We start from the raw sequence: 17,586 nt of genomic DNA, 5'->3' as shown, positions 1-17,586 counted from the left end.
TAGGATGTGTGCAAAACCACGCAGGGCCCATGGGTCCTCCGGGGGCGCAGGAGACTGCAAAGACACGAACCCACGACACCCTTCCAGGTGCACACGACCACCCACAACCCCTGCTTCCAAACACAAGACCCACCTTGACGTCTTTAAATAAACCCTAAATCTCCACAACCAACGCACACCCACACAGTCCTTTCACTCGCAAGGAACACAGCCACGCACCACCTCAGGTCCCATAAGAACACGGGTACGGCGCTGGCAAAGGCTTCTAACTACCAACCAGCTCCCCCCATGACACAGTGTAGGGCTAAGTGCACACACTTAACGGGCTGTGAGCAAGGACTTACCAATGATAACACAGGTACGACTCCCCGCGCCTGGTCCCGCAAACCTAGGGGTTACCTACAGCAGTCCTAGGTTACAGCTCCACTCCACAGCCACCCCTCCTGTACTCACTCCCTTCGCAGCATCACCCCCAGGCACAGTAGAGCCTCCACACCCCACTCCCAGGGTGCCTCCACCCCTGCAGCTGACCCGCGGACCAAGACACCTGGACACGAAAAGGGACCTGCTGACCACCCGAGACCCCAGACAGTGAACCCAGGGCCCGCAGGCGCCTGGAGCCCAGGGTGGCCAGGGACCCCTGAACACTGACTACCAACCCCTGAGCAAGGACCCTAGACTCCTGAGCAGTGACCCAAGACGTGCGGGCGGCCCAGGCCCCAGAACCCTGACCAACAACCCCTGAGCAAGGATCCCAGGCTCCTGAGCGGTGACCCCAGACCCACGGGCCGCCCCGACCCCTGAACGCTACATATCTGAAAAGGGGTTAATGTCCAAAATAGGAGGATCTCCTTCAACTCAACAATAAGAACTCAAAAAAAAAAAAAAATGGACAAAGGACTTGAATAGACCTTTCTCCAAAGACCTACAAATGGCCAACAAATATAGGAAAAGTTGTTCAACATTATTAATTGTCAGGGAAATGTAAATTAAAATCACAATGAGATATTGCCTCACACCTGTTAAAATGGTGGGAGTGTTTCGCACTGCTCATCTACTACTGGGATGTATTTTGCATCTTCACCACATCGCATCCAGATGCATTGATAAGGGTTATGTTTAGTTTGTTGGGATGTGTTAACCAGTATGGCTGATATTCTGGCACATGCAAAGTGCTTGGTCATGACCACTCACCTCTAACACCTGAGAAGTGGAACGATAATGTACCCACCTAGTGGGGTTTTTTATGGATTTGGCAAGCATGAATATAAACGTATTCCTCATAGTACCTGGTACCTACTAGAAACTATTTTTTTTTTTTAAGATTTATTTATTCAGAGAGAGAGAGAGAGAGAGGCAGAGACACAGGCAGAGGGAGAAGCAGGCTCCATGCAGGGAGCCCGACATGGGACTCAATCCCGGGTCTCCAGGATCACACCCTGGGCTGCAGGCAGCACTAAACCGCTGCGCCACCGTGGCTGCCCACCTGCTAGAAACTAAGTGATGCAAATTCACATTCTCTATGGAGCCTGATGAACACAGCTGGGCACTCACGCTGGGTCTACTCTTCCCTCAACCGTTTTGGCTGTCAATATCTGGGTCACGGGAAACATGCTGCATTCTAAAGATCACCAGGCACTCATAATTTTACACCCAGTCTGTTTTAACTTATATTTCATGCCTGTTTCATTGCACTTGAACTATGAGCCGTAGGAGTTTACTTTTTCCCTGAACAACATTTGTGTTTGGAACTTTGCAGGGTGCCCTGTGTCCTGTGTTACCTGGCTTAATTTATTCTGCCTGACAGTGATAGGAGCAGACAGTGGTCAGGCCTTGGATGTGTCCTGGAAGGAGGTAATGAAGACTCAGTGGTCCCATCCTTAAAGAACATGTGTGCCACGAGGCAGCAGGCTCACAGGTCCTGTTGACAGAGTGGACAGTGAAGCTCACCCTCTCATGGATGGCCTGAGTCTTTCATGAGCCAATGGTTACCAGTTGCCAGGGATACAATACTCACGTTAGTCTTGAGAGAGCACAACACTGCAGGATACTGAAGCAGGATGAGGGCCAAGGGAGTAACAGGGCAGAGCTCGGTCAGGAAGGCACTCCTTAAAGAGCTCCGGAAGCATTCTAGCAGGAGGAAACAGAGAATGCTAAGGCCCCAAGGTGCATTGCAAGAACAGAAAGAAGGCTGCTGCACTGGGGGGTCATGACCAAGGGCAGAGGGGCAGGCAGTGAGAGGGGGTTGGACCACATGGTGCCTGGGAAGGACACTGAGGAGTCTGGAGTTTGTTCTGAGAGCAGTGGGTGCTAAGGAGGGGAAATGAGAGGCAGGAAGGTGGTGTGAGATCATGGGGAAGAGGGATCCCCCCCCACCGGAGGAGGTGACTCACACACAGTGTCAGGGGAGAGAGTGGGATGGGCAGCAGGGCAGAGTGGGGAAGGACAGTGAGAACTGACATGCAGGGGGCCTCGTGCTGGTGTGACCCAAGGACACAGTGCGGTAGGACATATGGGCAGGCAGGACAGTCAGCAGGGCCAGACCTGAGAAGGGCCCTGTAGTGGGAGCCACTCAAGGAAGAAACCAGATTTCTCTCTCGGGAACTGTCCTCAGGTCTACTACTCTCCTGGCAGAGTCTATCCAATGGGTCAGCTCTGTTCGCACATTCTGGAGAGGACTGATCAAATGTGACGCCCTGGAGGAGAAACCCTGACCTCCTAGCCACCCCACTGAGGACAGGATACCCACTCCTGTGGGGTGTCAGCCCCACCCTGCATCCAGCCACCAGATGTGATACTCCCAGACCTGTCCAGGTAAGCGTAAGAGGACCACAGACCATCCTAGGGGAATGGCTGCCCTAGAGAAGAGACAACATGAGTGTGAACAACAGATCATAACAAACAAGGGTCAGGCTCTCACAGTCATCAATATGCCCCAGGTCCCTCCCAGGCCAAAACCCTTTCCACCAAGTCACGGTGAGCCACTATCACACAGCCCCATGGAGCTCCACACATTCAAACACACAAACTCTCTACCTATCAGATGCCTGGTTGTGTACCCAGAATCCTCGTGCCCCAAGCAGACATACACCCCCAATCCCAATAAAATTACAGCTATGGTCTTGATGCAAAAATGCACTTCCAATCATACCCCACTAATCAAACACTTAAACACACACATCCTCATAGCCCACAAAAATCCATTCCCCCACCGTATCATTCCCCCATCAATCACACAAATCTTCAACAATAATGGACTACATTAAAACCAAACTCACATACTTAATATTAAACACGATCCCCTACTCCCAAATATACCGGAGTGTGAATGTCCACATATGTACAATGCCTCCAAAGCTCAAACACATAAATACCATCAAACGGACACACATGGGGTTTCCTACCTCTCCTACATACTCCCCAAAACAAACAATAACCTCACCACCCTGATACAAACACATACCGGTCTCCCTCTTGAGAACCTATAAATAGCATCTGTCTACACCCCCCCAATTATAGACACACAGCTCACAACACCCCAATTATAGACACAACAAAAACACAACAGTTATATACACTGACAACCCAAATCCCCCAAGTCTCTCCACTCCCTAAATTCTTACCCTGACAAGATAGGTGAGTACACATATAGTGCTGAAGCCTCAAACACACAAATCTAACACACAAAGCATTAAAACACATGACCTTGCGTCTTCTCAAACGCATATACGCATATTCACAAGTCTCAAAATGCAGATCCAGCCACACACACACACACACACACACACCATGCCACACCAACTGTATACTCACAGCTCTCATTGCCCCCAAATCACACATACGCAATCCCTACACATTCTTATTATGCCAAACCACCGCATACCCCAAACATAGACCCATAGGATCCCCCCATACCCGTTTATCCTGATTCATGTATTCTCCCCAACCTCCTTTCAAACATGAAATACACACACACACACAACAATCCTTCCAACCCCTGTCCCCAACCAAGGTCTCCAGAAAAAAAAAGTACTCATCAGATCATCTTAAACCTGAATGAATATATATATATATATATATATATATATATATATATATTCATATATATATATATCCACTTGCCTATATATATCCATTTGCCTATATATGTATCTCCAACACTTCAAGCCCCTCAAAATACACAAGAACACTTTAAAATTCATCAAATTCCTAGACACCTTACATAAATACACACACCTGCAACCTTTCATGCCCCAAACACATATACCTAAGCAACCCCCAATCCTCAAACATATAATGACTCATTAAACACTCTGAACTCACACCACAACTCAACCTGTGCGATATACACTCCACACACCCACATCAACGTCCCACAAGACCATAAATATTCACAGGAACTCACACAAGCCCAGCGCATACACACCCTGCACCTCACTGGCACACACATGTACACAGAGCTCCAACCTCATGACGAGAGGTGCTGTCTACACGGCCTACAGCATGACAACCTGCTCATACCCAGTGTGGATGTTTCCACAAAGACCTGAGCTCAGAATTCTGACCCCAAGCTCCCACTTTGCTTTACAAGTAACCACTCAAAAGCTGAGCCCACAAAAAGGTAGTGACCTCCGCTTCAAGCATCTATAAGTACTCAGTGCTAACTGTCCTGCTCCCGATATCCTGCTTCTGTGACCTGAGATGTATGATTAGTACACAGTCCTGTCATTTTATTGGGGACAGGTTATGAAGGAGACAGTCACTAGGAATCCACTCGTACGAAGAGAGGCGGTTCAAGGAAGTGATGATGGCACCTTTCCCTGAGGAAAGAGATTCACCATGAGGGAGAAAAGGCCAGTAGGAGACTCACCATAACGAAGGCCCAGAAATGCTGGGTGGGTTGTCCAAGGGAGGTGGGAGGCAGGAGGCAGCTATGTGGTCAGCTGGTGACCACATGAATCACATGGCTCCCTCTGGTGGGTTTGCAGCTCCACATGGACAGAGAGAAAGGGTCATCCCCTCCGAGAAACATGAAACTGTGATGAGCTTCCCAGCCCTAGGAGCATCTTGAACCTTCAGAAGAGAAAGGAGAGCATTTCTAATGGGTCGGGAACATCAACGCCATACCTACCCAGACCAGAACACCCCAGCCTGTGGTCTCAGCCCCCAGCCCTTACTCATGGACAAAGCCTCTCCACCTCCGGCCTTGTCAGCTCACTGACCCCTAGAGGTCCTGCCCAGCCCTGAGGACTCAGGTTTCCACTGAGGCAGGCTGGTGGACAACTAGTGATCCCCAATACTCCCCACCACCCTGGGCACGTGGTTCTGCAGACTCTTACCTCCTGGACCCTGTGTGGAGGGTGTCCTTGCCTACCAATCATGTTCCAAAAAGAGAGCTATACCTATAGCTGCCAAGGTGACTTGCAAGGGCTTGCCTGGGAGAGCATGCCCTCTGGACTTCTGTCTAGGAATCCCTACAATGTTCTGAATACTGTCTGTCACACAACCTGACACGTGCCACCCAACATACTTGCAAAAGTTCTGCTCTGCACAGCCACAGTCCACCAGGCCTATCCATCTTGGGACCCAAATGCCAAGACCATAAATGCTGGAGGAGTGTCCACTTGCCTAACATACAGATGCCTCTGAACCCATCTGCATGAAGAACTGGAAATCATCAAATTTATGGGGGGTTCTTTGGCCTTAAAGAAGAGGCCAGCCTGATTAGGAGTAACGCAATGGTTCAAAATGACCAGAGTCAATGCACACACACAAGGACCCAAAGCTCTGGATGCCCCATTCACAATTCAGAGACACCCATATACACACCCAACGGTGCCTGCTTCAGACAGACACAAACACACCAGTGGTGTGCTGGTAAATGCTTAATAAAGGCTCTCAGAGGAAGGTGGGGAAAACTTTCATCTGAGGTTTTTACCTGGTATAAATATTCCCAGCATGACTAATTTCAAGCTACCTATCTAACATCACTAAACAGAATTAGAATAGATATGCGCCACTGACCTTGCCAAGTTAGTATGAGCCAGTTCTAGCACACCCCATCCCCTTCCATGCAAATATGTGCACACAGTCCACCTGTACCCTGAGTAGAAACTCAACTCACACCCCAGATACACACACACACAAAAACCACATGTCTATACATACACTCATATATACACACATATCATTCTCCTGAACATACGTGAACATTTTTATCCTCATTCTGACCTATCAGACACATATAGAAACACACTAGTCTTATCCAAAGAAATACGCTTTAAATACTCCTAACAACTTCATGCCCTATGAATAAACTTTGATAATTCATGCAGTTGGTGACGGATATATATACACAAACCAGCCTATATACACAAGACACATAGGAACATCTCCAGCAATCCGTTCATGAAGCAACTTCCAAATGCCAAACTGTCCCTGATGAGTAGCAGCCAGCTCTCACATCTGCAAATACGAATAACCATATCACGTACTTCTAATACACAGAAATATAATTCTCCCACTCCCCTATAAACAGAGCCCTATCTCCCCATCAGATACAGACCTACTCACTTCCCAAAATACATAAGTAAGCCTAATGGCTCCCTCCTAAAAGTACAAACACATGGCCCCAGCAAATACTCCTTCAAATGACCATGCCCCTCGAATAAAGACACACATCCCTCCACAAGCCCCAATTATACCTACAATAATCCGGTACACAACTATGCTAACACATCACCCACACCCTGTTTCACATACACCTATAACACCACGTGACCTGCACCTACATGACCTCACACCCCTGAATTCTCACACAGAATCAACTCTTCCGTCTTGGACGATACAGATTCATACAAAACCACATCACACTGGCATATGAAGCATCTGCCAGTGCCATAAAATAGTCACTGGCTTTCCCTCTGCACACCAAAATACAAACAGGGCTCCTGACAATCAGAAAATGGAATACACAGAACCATGCAACAAGCTCTTAATACACAAATGATCCCCCTACATCGCCCACATATACAAAACCAGTATACCTAAACGAATACAGGCAGGCACCTCTCCAAACACGCCCCTCCTCACATGCACATAATCTTCCCGAATTTGCCGTTACTCACACAGGTCCCCAAGTCATGGGGGGAAATCCACATGCATCATACTCCCCCAAACAGCGAACCACCAACTCCTTGAGCCCGTATGCACTCTGACCTTAACTCCCTCCAAAACAACCCTCAACCGGCTTTCACACGCACAGGCTCCACACCCGGCCCCTCATCACAGAATGCACCTACCAATTCCCACCTGACAGCGCCTTCGAGCCCTACCTGTGCTCCACTCCCCTTGCAGCCCTACGGTCACAGCAGAACCGCCACGGCTCGCCCCACCGCCACCCAGGTCCCCCCCACGCACCGCACCAGGTCCCGCGGCTCATGACACTGAGACACAGAGGGGGACCTGTGGGCTGCGGGAGAACCCGGAACCCTCGGCGCAAACCCGAGACTCCCAAGGGCTAAATCCAGGCCCGAGGACCCCCCAGACCCCCAAACGCAGACCCCAGACCGGAGGTGCCTGATACCCCAAAGCCCTGGGCGCAGACTCCATTCCCGCAAGCACCCACACACCCGAACGCACCCCAGAGGTGCAGGCTCCCCAGGCCCCTGAGAGCAGACCCCAACCCGACGCCCTACGGCCCTCGAGACCCGCGAGGGTGGACCCCAACGACGGAGCGCGGACGAGAGACCCTGATGCAACCCAGGACCCCCAACCCGAGGACGTCCGGACCACAGACCCAAAGGGCCCCTAAGGCCCCAAATCCCCAAGCACAGACCTCAGAAACGCGAGCTCCTCAGGTCCCGAGGATGGACCCATGCATGCAAGACCCACAGACCCCCAAGGCTCTAAAGGGAGACCCCAACCGCTGAGCGGTGACCCCAGACCTGCGGCCGCCCCGGCCCCTGAACGCTGACCCACACCCCTGAGCCAGGACCCCAGACCCGCGGGCCGCCCCGGCCCCTGAACGCTGACCCCCACCCCTGAGCGGAGACCCCAGACCCGCGGGCCGCCCCGGGCCCCGCCGCCGACCCCAGGAACCGGCCTCAGCCCCGCGGGGTCCAGGCGCGCACACCTTGAACCTCCAGAGAGTCGGCCCCGGCCCGTCCCGTCCACGCCGCCAGCGCCGAGGGCCACACCACCCGCACCCGCACAGCCGCGCACGGAACACCACCCTCGGCGGCTACCCCCGAGAGCCCGGGAGCACGCCCGGCCCTCCACGCCCCACCGCGGGAGCACGAGGCCGCCCCGCGCCCCCCCCGCCCCCCCGCGCACGGCCGTCAGGACCCGCCCCCCCCGCCCACGCATGCGCGCCTCCCCCACAACGAACCGACTAACGAACGCGGGGAGCCGTTGGGGGCGGGCCCAGGGCCCAGGCGTCCCGTCCCCGGTGCGCGTGCGCGTGCGCGTGCGGGCAGGCGCGGGGCACGTGCGGGGGAGCCCAGAAGTCCCTGCCGGAGAGGCCAACCAGAGGGTCAGGGCGCCTCGGGCCGGCACCGGGACTCCCGCACCCCGCACTCCTTGTGGCCGGGTCCCCTCCAAGCCAGCGCTCGGGAAGTGAGCCCTCGCGGTCATCACGTCCTGGACGTGCCCTCTGTAACCTTCCTCGGGACGCGGGCAAGTGCCCCTGAGCCCGAGGCCTCGCGTGTGCACAGTGCTGCTCAGCGGCCGCCCGCGTCCTGCTGCAGGTGCCCTGCACCCGCCGCGCCCCGAGCCCCGAGTTCCACGGAGGCCCTGTCCTGGCGGAGGATCCAGACCCGACCCGGAGCACTCGCAGGGGTCCTCCCGCCTCCACCGACGCAGCCTGTTAGCCTAGGGTTCCCGGTGGGCTGGTCCCGAGCTGAGCACCCGCCAGGGTCCCCGGTGGGCTGGTCCTCGGCTGTGCACCCGCCAGGGTCCCCTGTGCGGCTCTTCCGGGCTGTGCACCCACCAGGGTCTCCGGTTCGGCTGGTCCTGGGCTGTTCACCCGCCAGGGCTCCTGGTGGGCTGGTCCCGAGCTGTGCACCCGCCAGGGTCCCCGGTGCAGCCGGTCCTCGGCTGTGCACCTGCCAGGGTCCCCTGTGCGGCTGTTCTGGGCTGTGCACCCGCCAGGGTCCCCGGTGGGCTGGTCCCGAGCTGTGCACCCGCCAGGGTCCCCGGTGCAGCCGGTCCTCGGCTGTGCACCGGCCATGGTCCCCGGTGCGGCTGTTCCAGACTGTGCACCCGCCAGGGTTCCTTGCAGGCCGTCCTTACACCGCGGGCGCCCACGGGGCACTCCTGGGGATATTGTAGGTGGCTCAGCAGCAGTCTGGAGCTCGCTCCCTCTTCTGTTGGAATACCCGGATGTTCAGTGGCAGTAGAAAAGGACTCAACTTTTTAATATTTGTGGAAGAAGCTCCCGTCGTCACAGCTCTTGCTGGTGCCTTGGGAGATGAGGGCTATTTCCTGGCACCGCAAACCTCCTAACCTCACACCACACACCTCCAAGTGCACGGCAGGGAGACTCCCCAGCGCTCAAGCCCCGTGTCTCCCCTGCTACCCGTAGGGTTCTGTGATGGCTGGGAGGTCATCCCTCTTCTCAGACCCGTGACCCCTGTCCACAGGTGGTTTATTCTCAGAGGTCACTGCAGGAATGCTCAGAGATCAGGGTCCAGAGATTTCTGTCACTCCCTCTACCACGAGTCCTCCCCAATTACGTTGGGGCTAATTTGCCTCCATGTGCTGCTGGACTCCAGGGAGTTCCAAGTGGTACCGAACTGACTGCAGATTTGAGACCAGATAATGTTTCCAAGTGTCATGTTTCTATCGGTGGCCCCAAGACGGCTCATTCAGAGTGTGCATCTGAGCCATGAGTGAGAATCTTGTAAAGAGTTGGTCGAATGACTGGACAAGGGGGGCGGGGAGTACAAAGGACACTGCTTGCTCGAGTGCCTGAGGGCGACATTTTGCCTCAACATCTCTCTAATGGGAGGTTGTTGGTCGAAGACCGTTTCAGGCTTCCCGTGATGAAAGTTCAAGGCCTGAGAAGCGTCTCCAGGTTGTCTATTGTTTCAGTCCCCAACAGGGACTTTTGAAATAAAGTTCACTGTGATTTGCTTGAATTGCTCTCAGCTCGTGTCCCCAGCGAACGTCGAGGAAGAGGGGATAGACAGAGGGGTGCGCGTGGAGGGCCTTTTGGGCTGCGCGGTGTGCACGGCCTGGGATGTGTCCCAGGGGGACATCCTGCGTGTCTCTCGCTCCCTCAGGTGGCCGGTCGATGACTCGGACACTCGGGAAGTACTCTATGAATACTCCCTGGCCCCTGTCAGGGTGCGAGCGGGGGGAACACCGAGAAACCATGAGGAAGTTGGACGGGAATTGAGAAAATACTTTCTTACACAACTGCAGCACAGGGTGGGGGTGCGGAGGAACCCCAGGCCCGGGACTCCCAGTCCACCACCCTCCCCTGCAGGACGGCCCCTGTCACGTGTTCACACATCCCTGCCCTCCGGAGTCCACTTTCCTTTGCAGGGACAAGGAACGGTTTCAGCCCCTTCTCAGGAGTCTTGTTCAGGGCCTGCCCAGCGTGGAGCCTGCCCTCCCTCTGAACCGCCCTCTCCTTCCCCAACACCCTGCCCTCATAGGAGCTCTGCCCCCGGGACAGCGGGAGCGAAGCTGCTCTCCCAACACCCTTGGGTGCAGCCTCTGAAGTTCGCACACCTCGTCACCCTCGGCCAATCCCTAACAGTCGTCGTCTCACAAACAAAACACCAACGCTCCTTCATCTCATTGTGGCCTTGAGAAACTGACGGTGATGTGCAACATGAAAACCCGCATCGATGCGATTGTTCCTGAGGTGATACCGTGACTCCACATGCAGTTGAGCCTGGATTGCGGAAACAGGGTCTGTCCCGCAGACGGGAAACCCGCGGGCCCGTGAGCAGGGCTACCGGGGCAGACGGGCTGAGAGGAGGCTGGTGCTGAGGAAGGGATACATTCCTGGCTTTGACTCAAGGCGCACAACCATTTCACAGGTACTGATTATAACACCTAGAAAAACAGGGCTAGAGGGTGTTTTTGTGTCCTTTAGTGTCAGGAAGAGGAAGGTTTCCTGTCCCTTATTTCAGTAGTTAGCCCCACTGAGCCTAGACCGGCAGTGACGTAGGACGTGCCGAGGTCTCTTCGTGACCAGGAAGAGCCGAATGCGTTACACCTTCCTGGTGCAGATGCCGATATAATACAAAGCCCAGCTCAACGCAAAATTAGATAGAGGAGGAACAGATTTGCACTCAGAGTATATCAATAATGCTGCATGAGACACAGTTGTGGAAATAGCTGATGCCCTGTTTATCTAAAATTCCAATTCAACTGAGTGTCCATTATTTTTATTTGCTAAATCTGGCCGCCCTATTCTACAGGGTCCTCTGAATTGTAAAGGATGGGAGCGCTGCTGCTCCTACGATCTAACCTCCAGGAATACGGACAAGAGCCGCAGTGGCAGAACAAAGACAATCACTGTGCATATGAAACATATTTGGGAACCTGTATCAACGTTTAACCAGAGAGAAATATGCTTTCAGGTGTCAAAAAAGCAGAAATAGTTGCATTTACTTTTAGCCACATCCTACATGTCTCTCAAGATTTAAAGGACCAGGTGACACTGGTTTCCTGGGAGAAAGGGGCTGCGTTGCCAGGAGGAAGAGGCGGGAGGAAGAGGCGTCACAGTCCTTCCACGATGTACAGTTTGACTTTGAACCAAACAAAGGTATTGGGTATTGCTGGCTTGAAATTTTACACTAAAATAATTAAAGAGGTTAAAAATCAGTATCTGACAACAGCATCATAAGCCGGGGAACAGAACCTAGTGATGTGGGATCTCCTGTGTGTAGGCTGTGCATCCCCTTAAGAGACGGGCCTTCCCGCCCAGGGCCTCACAGGGAGGCTGGCTGGTCCCACTGCAGCCGCACAGCCCCTGACACCTCAGGGCGGTGGGCACACGGCCCGGGGCTGGAGGCCGACCTGCAGCTACACCTGCGGTACCTGCTGACACAGGCTGATTTGACACCCTCGGGTCCCCGTGGCCTTCGTAATCAGGGTCTGTGTTCCAAACTGGGTTCAGACGGTCCAGCCCCTGTTGACGTAAGTCAGGAGCCAGGTAGGAAGCGGAGTGGCCGCAGGGACTCCAGCCTGGGTTCATGGACGCCGACTGGGAGCAGGGAGGGCACCGAGGCACACGTGGTGCTGTGAATGTGGAGCACAGCCTTCCCGTCGCCCGGGAAGGCCCACCCCCGGCAGGGTGCCCCGGTATCATTTGAAAAGAACTCAGGGTTCTTGCCTACCTGCCAGAGCCTGGCTCCGGAATGTCTCCCCACCCCCACCCGGGGCCTGGCCCTCGGCCCCTCCCCCGGGCAGAATGTCCTGAGTCCTACATTCTACCCGTTTAAATTCAAACTTTTCACTCCTCAACCTGCATCCTGAGCGTCTGCTGCAGCAGGTCACAGGGTGGGTCCTGCACGGGACTCCTCTGACTGTGGAAGCTGCCCTGCGGCAGCAGCCCTGCTGGGGGGATGGCGACAGGAGGAGGTAAGGCTGTAGGCGGGTGGATGGGGCAGATCTGGGCGGGCCTCAAATCCCTGGGATCCAACTGTGACGCTGGACCGGGCTGTGGGTGGGGTGAGGTGGAGGAAGGGGAGCTTGCTGGGCTGCGGGGGTCAGAGTCAGGGTCCCCGAGGCTGCCTCTCGTGGGCAGGCCGGAGCCCGGAAAGCTGTGGTCTTCCCTCCCAGGCGGCAGGGGAAAGGGGCTGCACATCCTCCCTATAGAGTCCCCACGTGGGAGGGTCCCTGCTCTGCCCCCGGGGACCCAGGGGCCCAGGGGCCCTCGGAGCCGGCTGCCACTCCCTGACTCCATCGCCCTTTCCTTCTGTCCACAGCGTTTCCAGTGCTGCGGCCCCACGTGGCCACGGACATGGGCGCCTTTGCGTCTCCTTTCCCATCCCAGCCGTTTCCCGCACCCCCTCACGGCATACCCCACCGGTCCTCCTGGGCGCTGCCCCCGCCGCCCCTCCTGAACCTGCCCTTCCCCGCCAGTGGCCCCCTGGAGCTGCCATCCTTCCCCAGCATCCCGCTGGTGGCAGGAGACGCTGGCCACGGCCCTGGGGGCCCCGGGACCTGCAACGTCATTGTGCAGGTCGGGTCAGAGCAGGGGTCATTGGAGCCCCTCCAGACTCAGAACATCGTCCTGACCCAGGCCCCCCCCACCTGGAACTCGGCGGGGACACTCTGTGGGGGCGCTGCGTGTCCCACACCCGTGTTCCTGGCGGCCTCTGTGATGGTACCCGGCGTACCCGCCTCGGCCTTTGGGGGCTCCCAGGTCGGCCAGGGAATCTCAGCGCCAGGCCCTCTGGCTGCGGCTCTGCCACCAGCGGCCCCGCTAAGCGCCCTGGAGCACTTCGTAAACACCGGGCCGCCGCCCCCCGGGGCTGGCAGGGAGGGCAGCGGAGCCAGCAACCCGAGCACTGCGTCGTCGCCCAAGGACTCCTGTAACCCCAGGAGCGTTTATGAGAACTTCAGGCGCTGGCAGCGCTTCAAGTCCCTGGCCCGCAGGCACCTGCCACAGAGCCCCGACGCCGAAGCTCTGTCCTGCTTTCTCATGTGAGTACCTGGGGCCCGTGGCATCCCCCCCACCCGGGGGACCTGGGACAATGCGTGGCGGGCAAGGCGTGAGGGGGGGCCACTCCGGGGAGGCACCTCTGGTCCGGTGACCATCTCAGCGGACCCCCAACCCCGGGGAGCCTAGCCCACTTGACCTTGACCTTCCATGGGCCTCATGGTGCCATTGGCTGGGGCCTCGGGGGCCAGAGGGCCCCACAAGAGAGGAGGACCCCCAACCCCCGGGGAGCCTAGCCCACTTGACCTTGACCTTCCATGGGCCTCATGGTGCCATTGGCTGGGGCCTCGGGGGCAGAAGGGCCCCACAAGAGAGGAGGGCCTCTGTAGTCCTGTCTCCTGGGAACACAGGATGGGGCCTCTCATGTGGAGGGGATGGCCCATCAGGTGGTATCGGCCACCAGGCCCTGCAGAGGCCACATGCAGCCCCATCCTCGATGTCCCAGAGGATGGCAGTAGGAAGGGGAGGCCCAGGCTTGGGAGGGGTCAGGGCGTGGGCTCCCTCCTCAGGGACTGGCACCGGCCTGCCTGCCTCTCTGTGGCCTCTGGGTCCCTCCTGAACTCAGGGGGACGGCCCTTCCCTCTGAGGACGGGGCTCCTGTTCTGGCCCAGGAATGTCAGGACTGTTGTTGTGAAAGGCAGAGGCCAGGAGGAACGAGCCCCGAGCCCCGAGCCCAGCCCGGCATCCCTGCCGAGGGGGCCAGGGGATGGTCAGCTGTGCTCCCGGGCAGGGGTGGGGGCGGGGCCGGCCAGGACGGCTGGCTGCTTCGTGCAGTCACCTGCCAGCTCTGGGCCACGTGGGTGGGGGTGCGCTCTGCTGTCCTGGGGGCGGGGCCTGGATCCATGGAGCCCTGAGCCCTGAGCCCTGACCCCATGGCTTGCAGCCCGGTGCTGCGGACCCTGGCCCGCCTGAAGCCCACGATGACGCTGGAGGAGGGCGTGTGGTGGGCCGTGCAGGAGTGGCAGAGCAAAAGCAACTTCGACCGGCTTATCTACTACGAGATGGCGGGAAAGTGAGTCAGGGTCCCCTGCCCAGGGCTGGGGGGGAGTCCAGGCCCAGGCCAGGGTCAAGGGGTGCCGGAGCTCGGCCCAGTGGGGCCCCCTCACCTCCCTTCCTGGATCCCACCCTCCCCTGCTCTTGACTCACCCCTGCTTCCACCAGCTGGCCTGGGAATGGGGGGTGACCCCAAGTTCCCCATGGTCGGACTCCCTGCGAGGGAGCGTGGGGGAGGGGCTGCACATCCAGCTGACTGCCTCCTTGGGGGCCGGGGTCACGGCCTCCCCTCCAGGCCCCGCCTCTCCTGGTCCCTCCACCTGCTGCCAACTTAGGGGGCTCCCCGGGGGGCCCCCCCCCTCAGTGTGGCTGGGCCTCCTCACCCCCAGGTTCATGGAGTTTGAGGCGGAGGAGGAGATGCAGATTCAGAAGTTGCAGTGGGTGAAGGTGGCCCAGGGCCTGCCTCCTTCAGCCCCCCTGAAGCCTGAACTGCGGGGGCCCCCGGCCCGAGGGACGGCCCCACAGCCAGGTACGGACCCACATTCCCATGGGAGCTGTGGCCACAACAGGGTCTGGGGCAGCCGCTGTCCCCCAGGCCTGTCTTCTCCCTCACGTGGACGTGGCCACAGAGAGCCTGGAGTCTCAGCGCCCGGTGTCAGGACGGGTCCCAACCTGGAGAACTTCTCCTGTCCCCCCTCCCGTAGGGGGCCCTCCACCAAGTCTGCCTGGGACGTGGGCTGCGTGGGGAGACCCTTGGAGCATTGGGGGGGTCACATCCGCTCCCCCTATGGCTCTCAGATGCTCCCCCCTCCGGTCCCCCGTCCCATGGGGGCTGTGGTCTCAGGAGGTCCCGCACCCCCCACTTACCTCTGAGCCCCCCCCCCCCGCCGCCCTCCCAAGGCGCTGCTGGAGCCCCTCACGCCCCCTTCCTCCTTCCTGCTCTGTCTCAGCGTGCATTCCCAGGAAGGCGGGTTCCAGGGCCAAGCCATCCCGCCGGCAGCCACACAGACCCCGGCGGCCCCGAGACAACAAGGCGCCCAAGGAGATCCCCCCTGAGGCCGTGAGAGAGTACATGGACATCATGGACGGGCTGCTGGGGCCTGCCCTCTCTGCCCCGGGGGGCCCAGTGGCTGAACGGGGAGAGGACGGAAAGGAGCCACAGTGGGACGGGGACCCGGGTCTCCTGAGCTACATTGACCAGCTGTGTTCCCAGGAAGACTTCATCACCAAGGTGGGTTGGCCCGCAGCCTGCTGTCTAGAAGGTTCCCGGATTGGCCTCCAACACGGGGATCGGGGCTGCGCCCAGACCTCTGGCACAAAGCTCCGTTCCGTGTTCCTGAGCTGCGTGTGTGCTTGTCTGTGTGCCTGTGCATGCGTGTGTATGCCTGTGTGTGTCCATGCAGGCATGTGTGTATACTGTGTGTTTGCATGCATGTGTGTTCGTGCACGTGTGCCTATGTGTGCATACGTGTGTGTACCTGTGTGCATGCAGGTGGGCGTGCAGGTGTGTGGGTATGTGCTTGTGTGTGTGTGTGCCTTTATGTCTGTGTGCACACCAGTTTGGGGGTGTGTGTGCATGCCCGTATCCACTGACTGTGATGTTAAATCATCCGGCCTTTGGAGAAGAATGGGGGGATCCGCACCTTCCAGGGTTCCTGCAGCACATCCTGGCCCCAGGGGCTCCTGCCAAGCTTACCCACACCATTCCTCTGTCCCAGGTGGAGGCAGTCATCCACCCTACGTTCCTGGCGGAACTGCTTTCCTCGGAAACTCAGCTGGACCTTCAGGCCCTCGCTGAGAAACTGGAACAGGAGGAAGGATTGAGCCTTGCAGAGGTGAGCCTGGGGAGGGAGGGCACCAGGTGAGCCAGGGGAGGGAGGGGACCAGGTGAGCCACAGGAGGGAGGGGACCAGATGAGCCTGGGGAGAGAGGGGACCAGGTGACTGGGAGGGAGGGGACCAGGAGGATGTCAGGAGAGCCACAGCCCCCAGGGCCCCTCTCCCCCTCCCCCTGATGCCACCGTCCCCCCTCCCCCCTCACACCTGTGTGGCCACCTGATATCACCTCCTTCCTTCCAGCTGGTGGAGAAAAGACTGGCGGCCTTGAAGGTGGAGGCTGGCGTGCGGACCCCCCCGCATCACTGCACAGCCGGGTGGGGCTCCGGTCCTGAGTGTGAGGCAGGTGCCCAGCTGGGGGCGGGCGGCGGAGCCTGCGCCCCGGAGACGGCCGGCCAGGAACCCCAGAGGCACAGCCGCGCGCACACGCACCTGTCGAGGCCCAGAGCCTTTGCTGGCTCCCCGCGACGACCAGAGCCCCCTGCGCCGTGGGCCTCCCCTCCCCAGGGTCAGAGGGGCGCCTCCCTTGGCCCCGGCTCCCGGGGAGCCCCCGTTCTCAGGGAGTCCCCTCCCTCCCGGGACCCTGGGGGGCCCGTGGTGGGCTCCAGTGAGGACGAGGAGCTGCCCAGCCTGGCCTTCCTCCTGGCCTTGCAGCACAGCCTGCTGCCCTGGGAGTTCTCCCAGAGTCCCACGCCCGACCGCCACCTCCCCAGCCCCGCACGGCGGAGGACCCCGTCTCCCCAGAGGAGAGGTCTGGGCCCCGCCGCTCCCTTGGCCCCCAAGTCCTGGAAGCGGGCTCTGTGGGGGGGCCCAGACCCTGCAGGGAAGACGCCCCTCCCTGGGGCCCACCTCAGGGGCTCTGGGCAGCCGGCCAAGGCCAAGGCCGTGGGGCCGCTTCACCCCTCACAGCCTCCAAAGAGAAGGTGTGACCCCTTTCCGATGGGGAGCAGGAGGAAGCGCCACTGCAGCCAGTAGGGGGGGTGCCCTCTGCCCCTGCCTGGGGCCCCCTGCAGCCTTGAGCGGCCTCCTCACCTGGGCTGGTCCTGCCCAGGGGGGCAGAGAGAAAGGGAGGGA

At 58.2% G+C, this 17,586-nt stretch overlaps 2 protein-coding genes and 1 long non-coding RNA gene across 6 annotated transcripts; 1 reads left to right on the top strand and 2 right to left on the bottom strand.

Annotated features, from left to right (window-relative positions):
- Positions 1-1,437: 1,437 nt before the first annotated feature.
- Positions 1,438-8,269, bottom strand: LOC100684129. 3 transcript variants are annotated; one of them, XR_005354375.1, is made up of 5 exons: positions 5,340-7,947; positions 4,871-5,073; positions 2,545-2,858; positions 2,018-2,130; positions 1,438-1,921 (listed from the first exon to the last, which is right to left on the bottom strand). It is a non-coding gene; the product is annotated as an uncharacterized LOC100684129 (long non-coding RNA). The 3 variants fall into 3 exon arrangements; XR_005354374.1 differs by lacking the exon at positions 5,340-7,947 and adding an exon at positions 8,135-8,269 and having other exon boundaries at positions 1,441-1,921; positions 2,545-2,853; XR_005354373.1 differs by lacking the exon at positions 5,340-7,947 and adding an exon at positions 8,135-8,269 and having other exon boundaries at positions 1,442-1,921.
- Positions 8,270-9,207: 938 nt separating this feature from the next.
- LOC119870860 (NUT family member 2G-like) lies at positions 9,208-17,577 on the top strand. Of its 2 annotated transcripts, XM_038527354.1 has the most exons (8): positions 9,208-11,051; positions 11,436-12,600; positions 12,948-13,668; positions 14,568-14,696; positions 15,067-15,206; positions 15,628-15,908; positions 16,396-16,512; positions 16,756-17,577. In XM_038527354.1, the coding sequence occupies exons 2-8, from the start codon at positions 12,585-12,587 to the stop codon at positions 17,485-17,487; spliced, it is 2,136 nt and encodes a 711-aa protein (XP_038383282.1). In that variant the 5' UTR covers positions 9,208-11,051; positions 11,436-12,584; the 3' UTR covers positions 17,488-17,577. The 2 variants fall into 2 exon arrangements, with proteins under 2 accessions (XP_038383282.1, XP_038383283.1); XM_038527355.1 differs by lacking the exon at positions 9,208-11,051 and having other exon boundaries at positions 11,063-12,600.
- Positions 11,268-15,474, bottom strand: LOC119875982 (cleavage and polyadenylation specificity factor subunit 6-like). Its single transcript, XM_038527356.1, has 3 exons — positions 12,485-15,474; positions 12,058-12,148; positions 11,268-11,813 (listed from the first exon to the last, which is right to left on the bottom strand). The coding sequence occupies exons 1-3, from the start codon at positions 12,923-12,925 to the stop codon at positions 11,809-11,811; spliced, it is 537 nt and encodes a 178-aa protein (XP_038383284.1). The 5' UTR covers positions 12,926-15,474; the 3' UTR covers positions 11,268-11,808.
- Positions 17,578-17,586: the final 9 nt, after the last annotated feature.

Source organism: Canis lupus, chromosome 1 (genome assembly GCF_011100685.1).
Source record: "Canis lupus familiaris isolate Mischka breed German Shepherd chromosome 1, alternate assembly UU_Cfam_GSD_1.0, whole genome shotgun sequence".
NCBI classification, from domain to species: domain Eukaryota; kingdom Metazoa; phylum Chordata; class Mammalia; order Carnivora; family Canidae; genus Canis; species Canis lupus.
Note: the sequence above shows the minus strand (reverse complement) of the source record. Positions and strands in the feature narration are given on the sequence as shown.

What these genes read in the sequence shown, in the direction of transcription:
- LOC119870860 (XM_038527354.1), top strand. An exon ending in AGGGACGGCCCCACAGCCAG is followed by an intron (nt 15,207 to 15,627) that starts GTACGGACCCAC and finishes GCTCTGTCTCAG; the next exon opens with CGTGCATTCCCAGGAAGGCG. An exon ending in AGGAAGACTTCATCACCAAG is followed by an intron (nt 15,909 to 16,395) that starts GTGGGTTGGCCC and finishes CCTCTGTCCCAG; the next exon opens with GTGGAGGCAGTCATCCACCC.
- LOC119875982 (XM_038527356.1), bottom strand. Translation starts at nt 12,925, where the DNA reads ATGGAGTCAGGGAGTGGCAGCCGGCTCCGAGGGCCCCTGGGCCCCTGG. An exon ending in AGCAGACGCTCAGGATGCAG is followed by an intron (nt 12,149 to 12,484) that starts GTTGAGGAGTGA and finishes TTACGTCAACAG; the next exon opens with GGGCTGGACCGTCTGAACCC.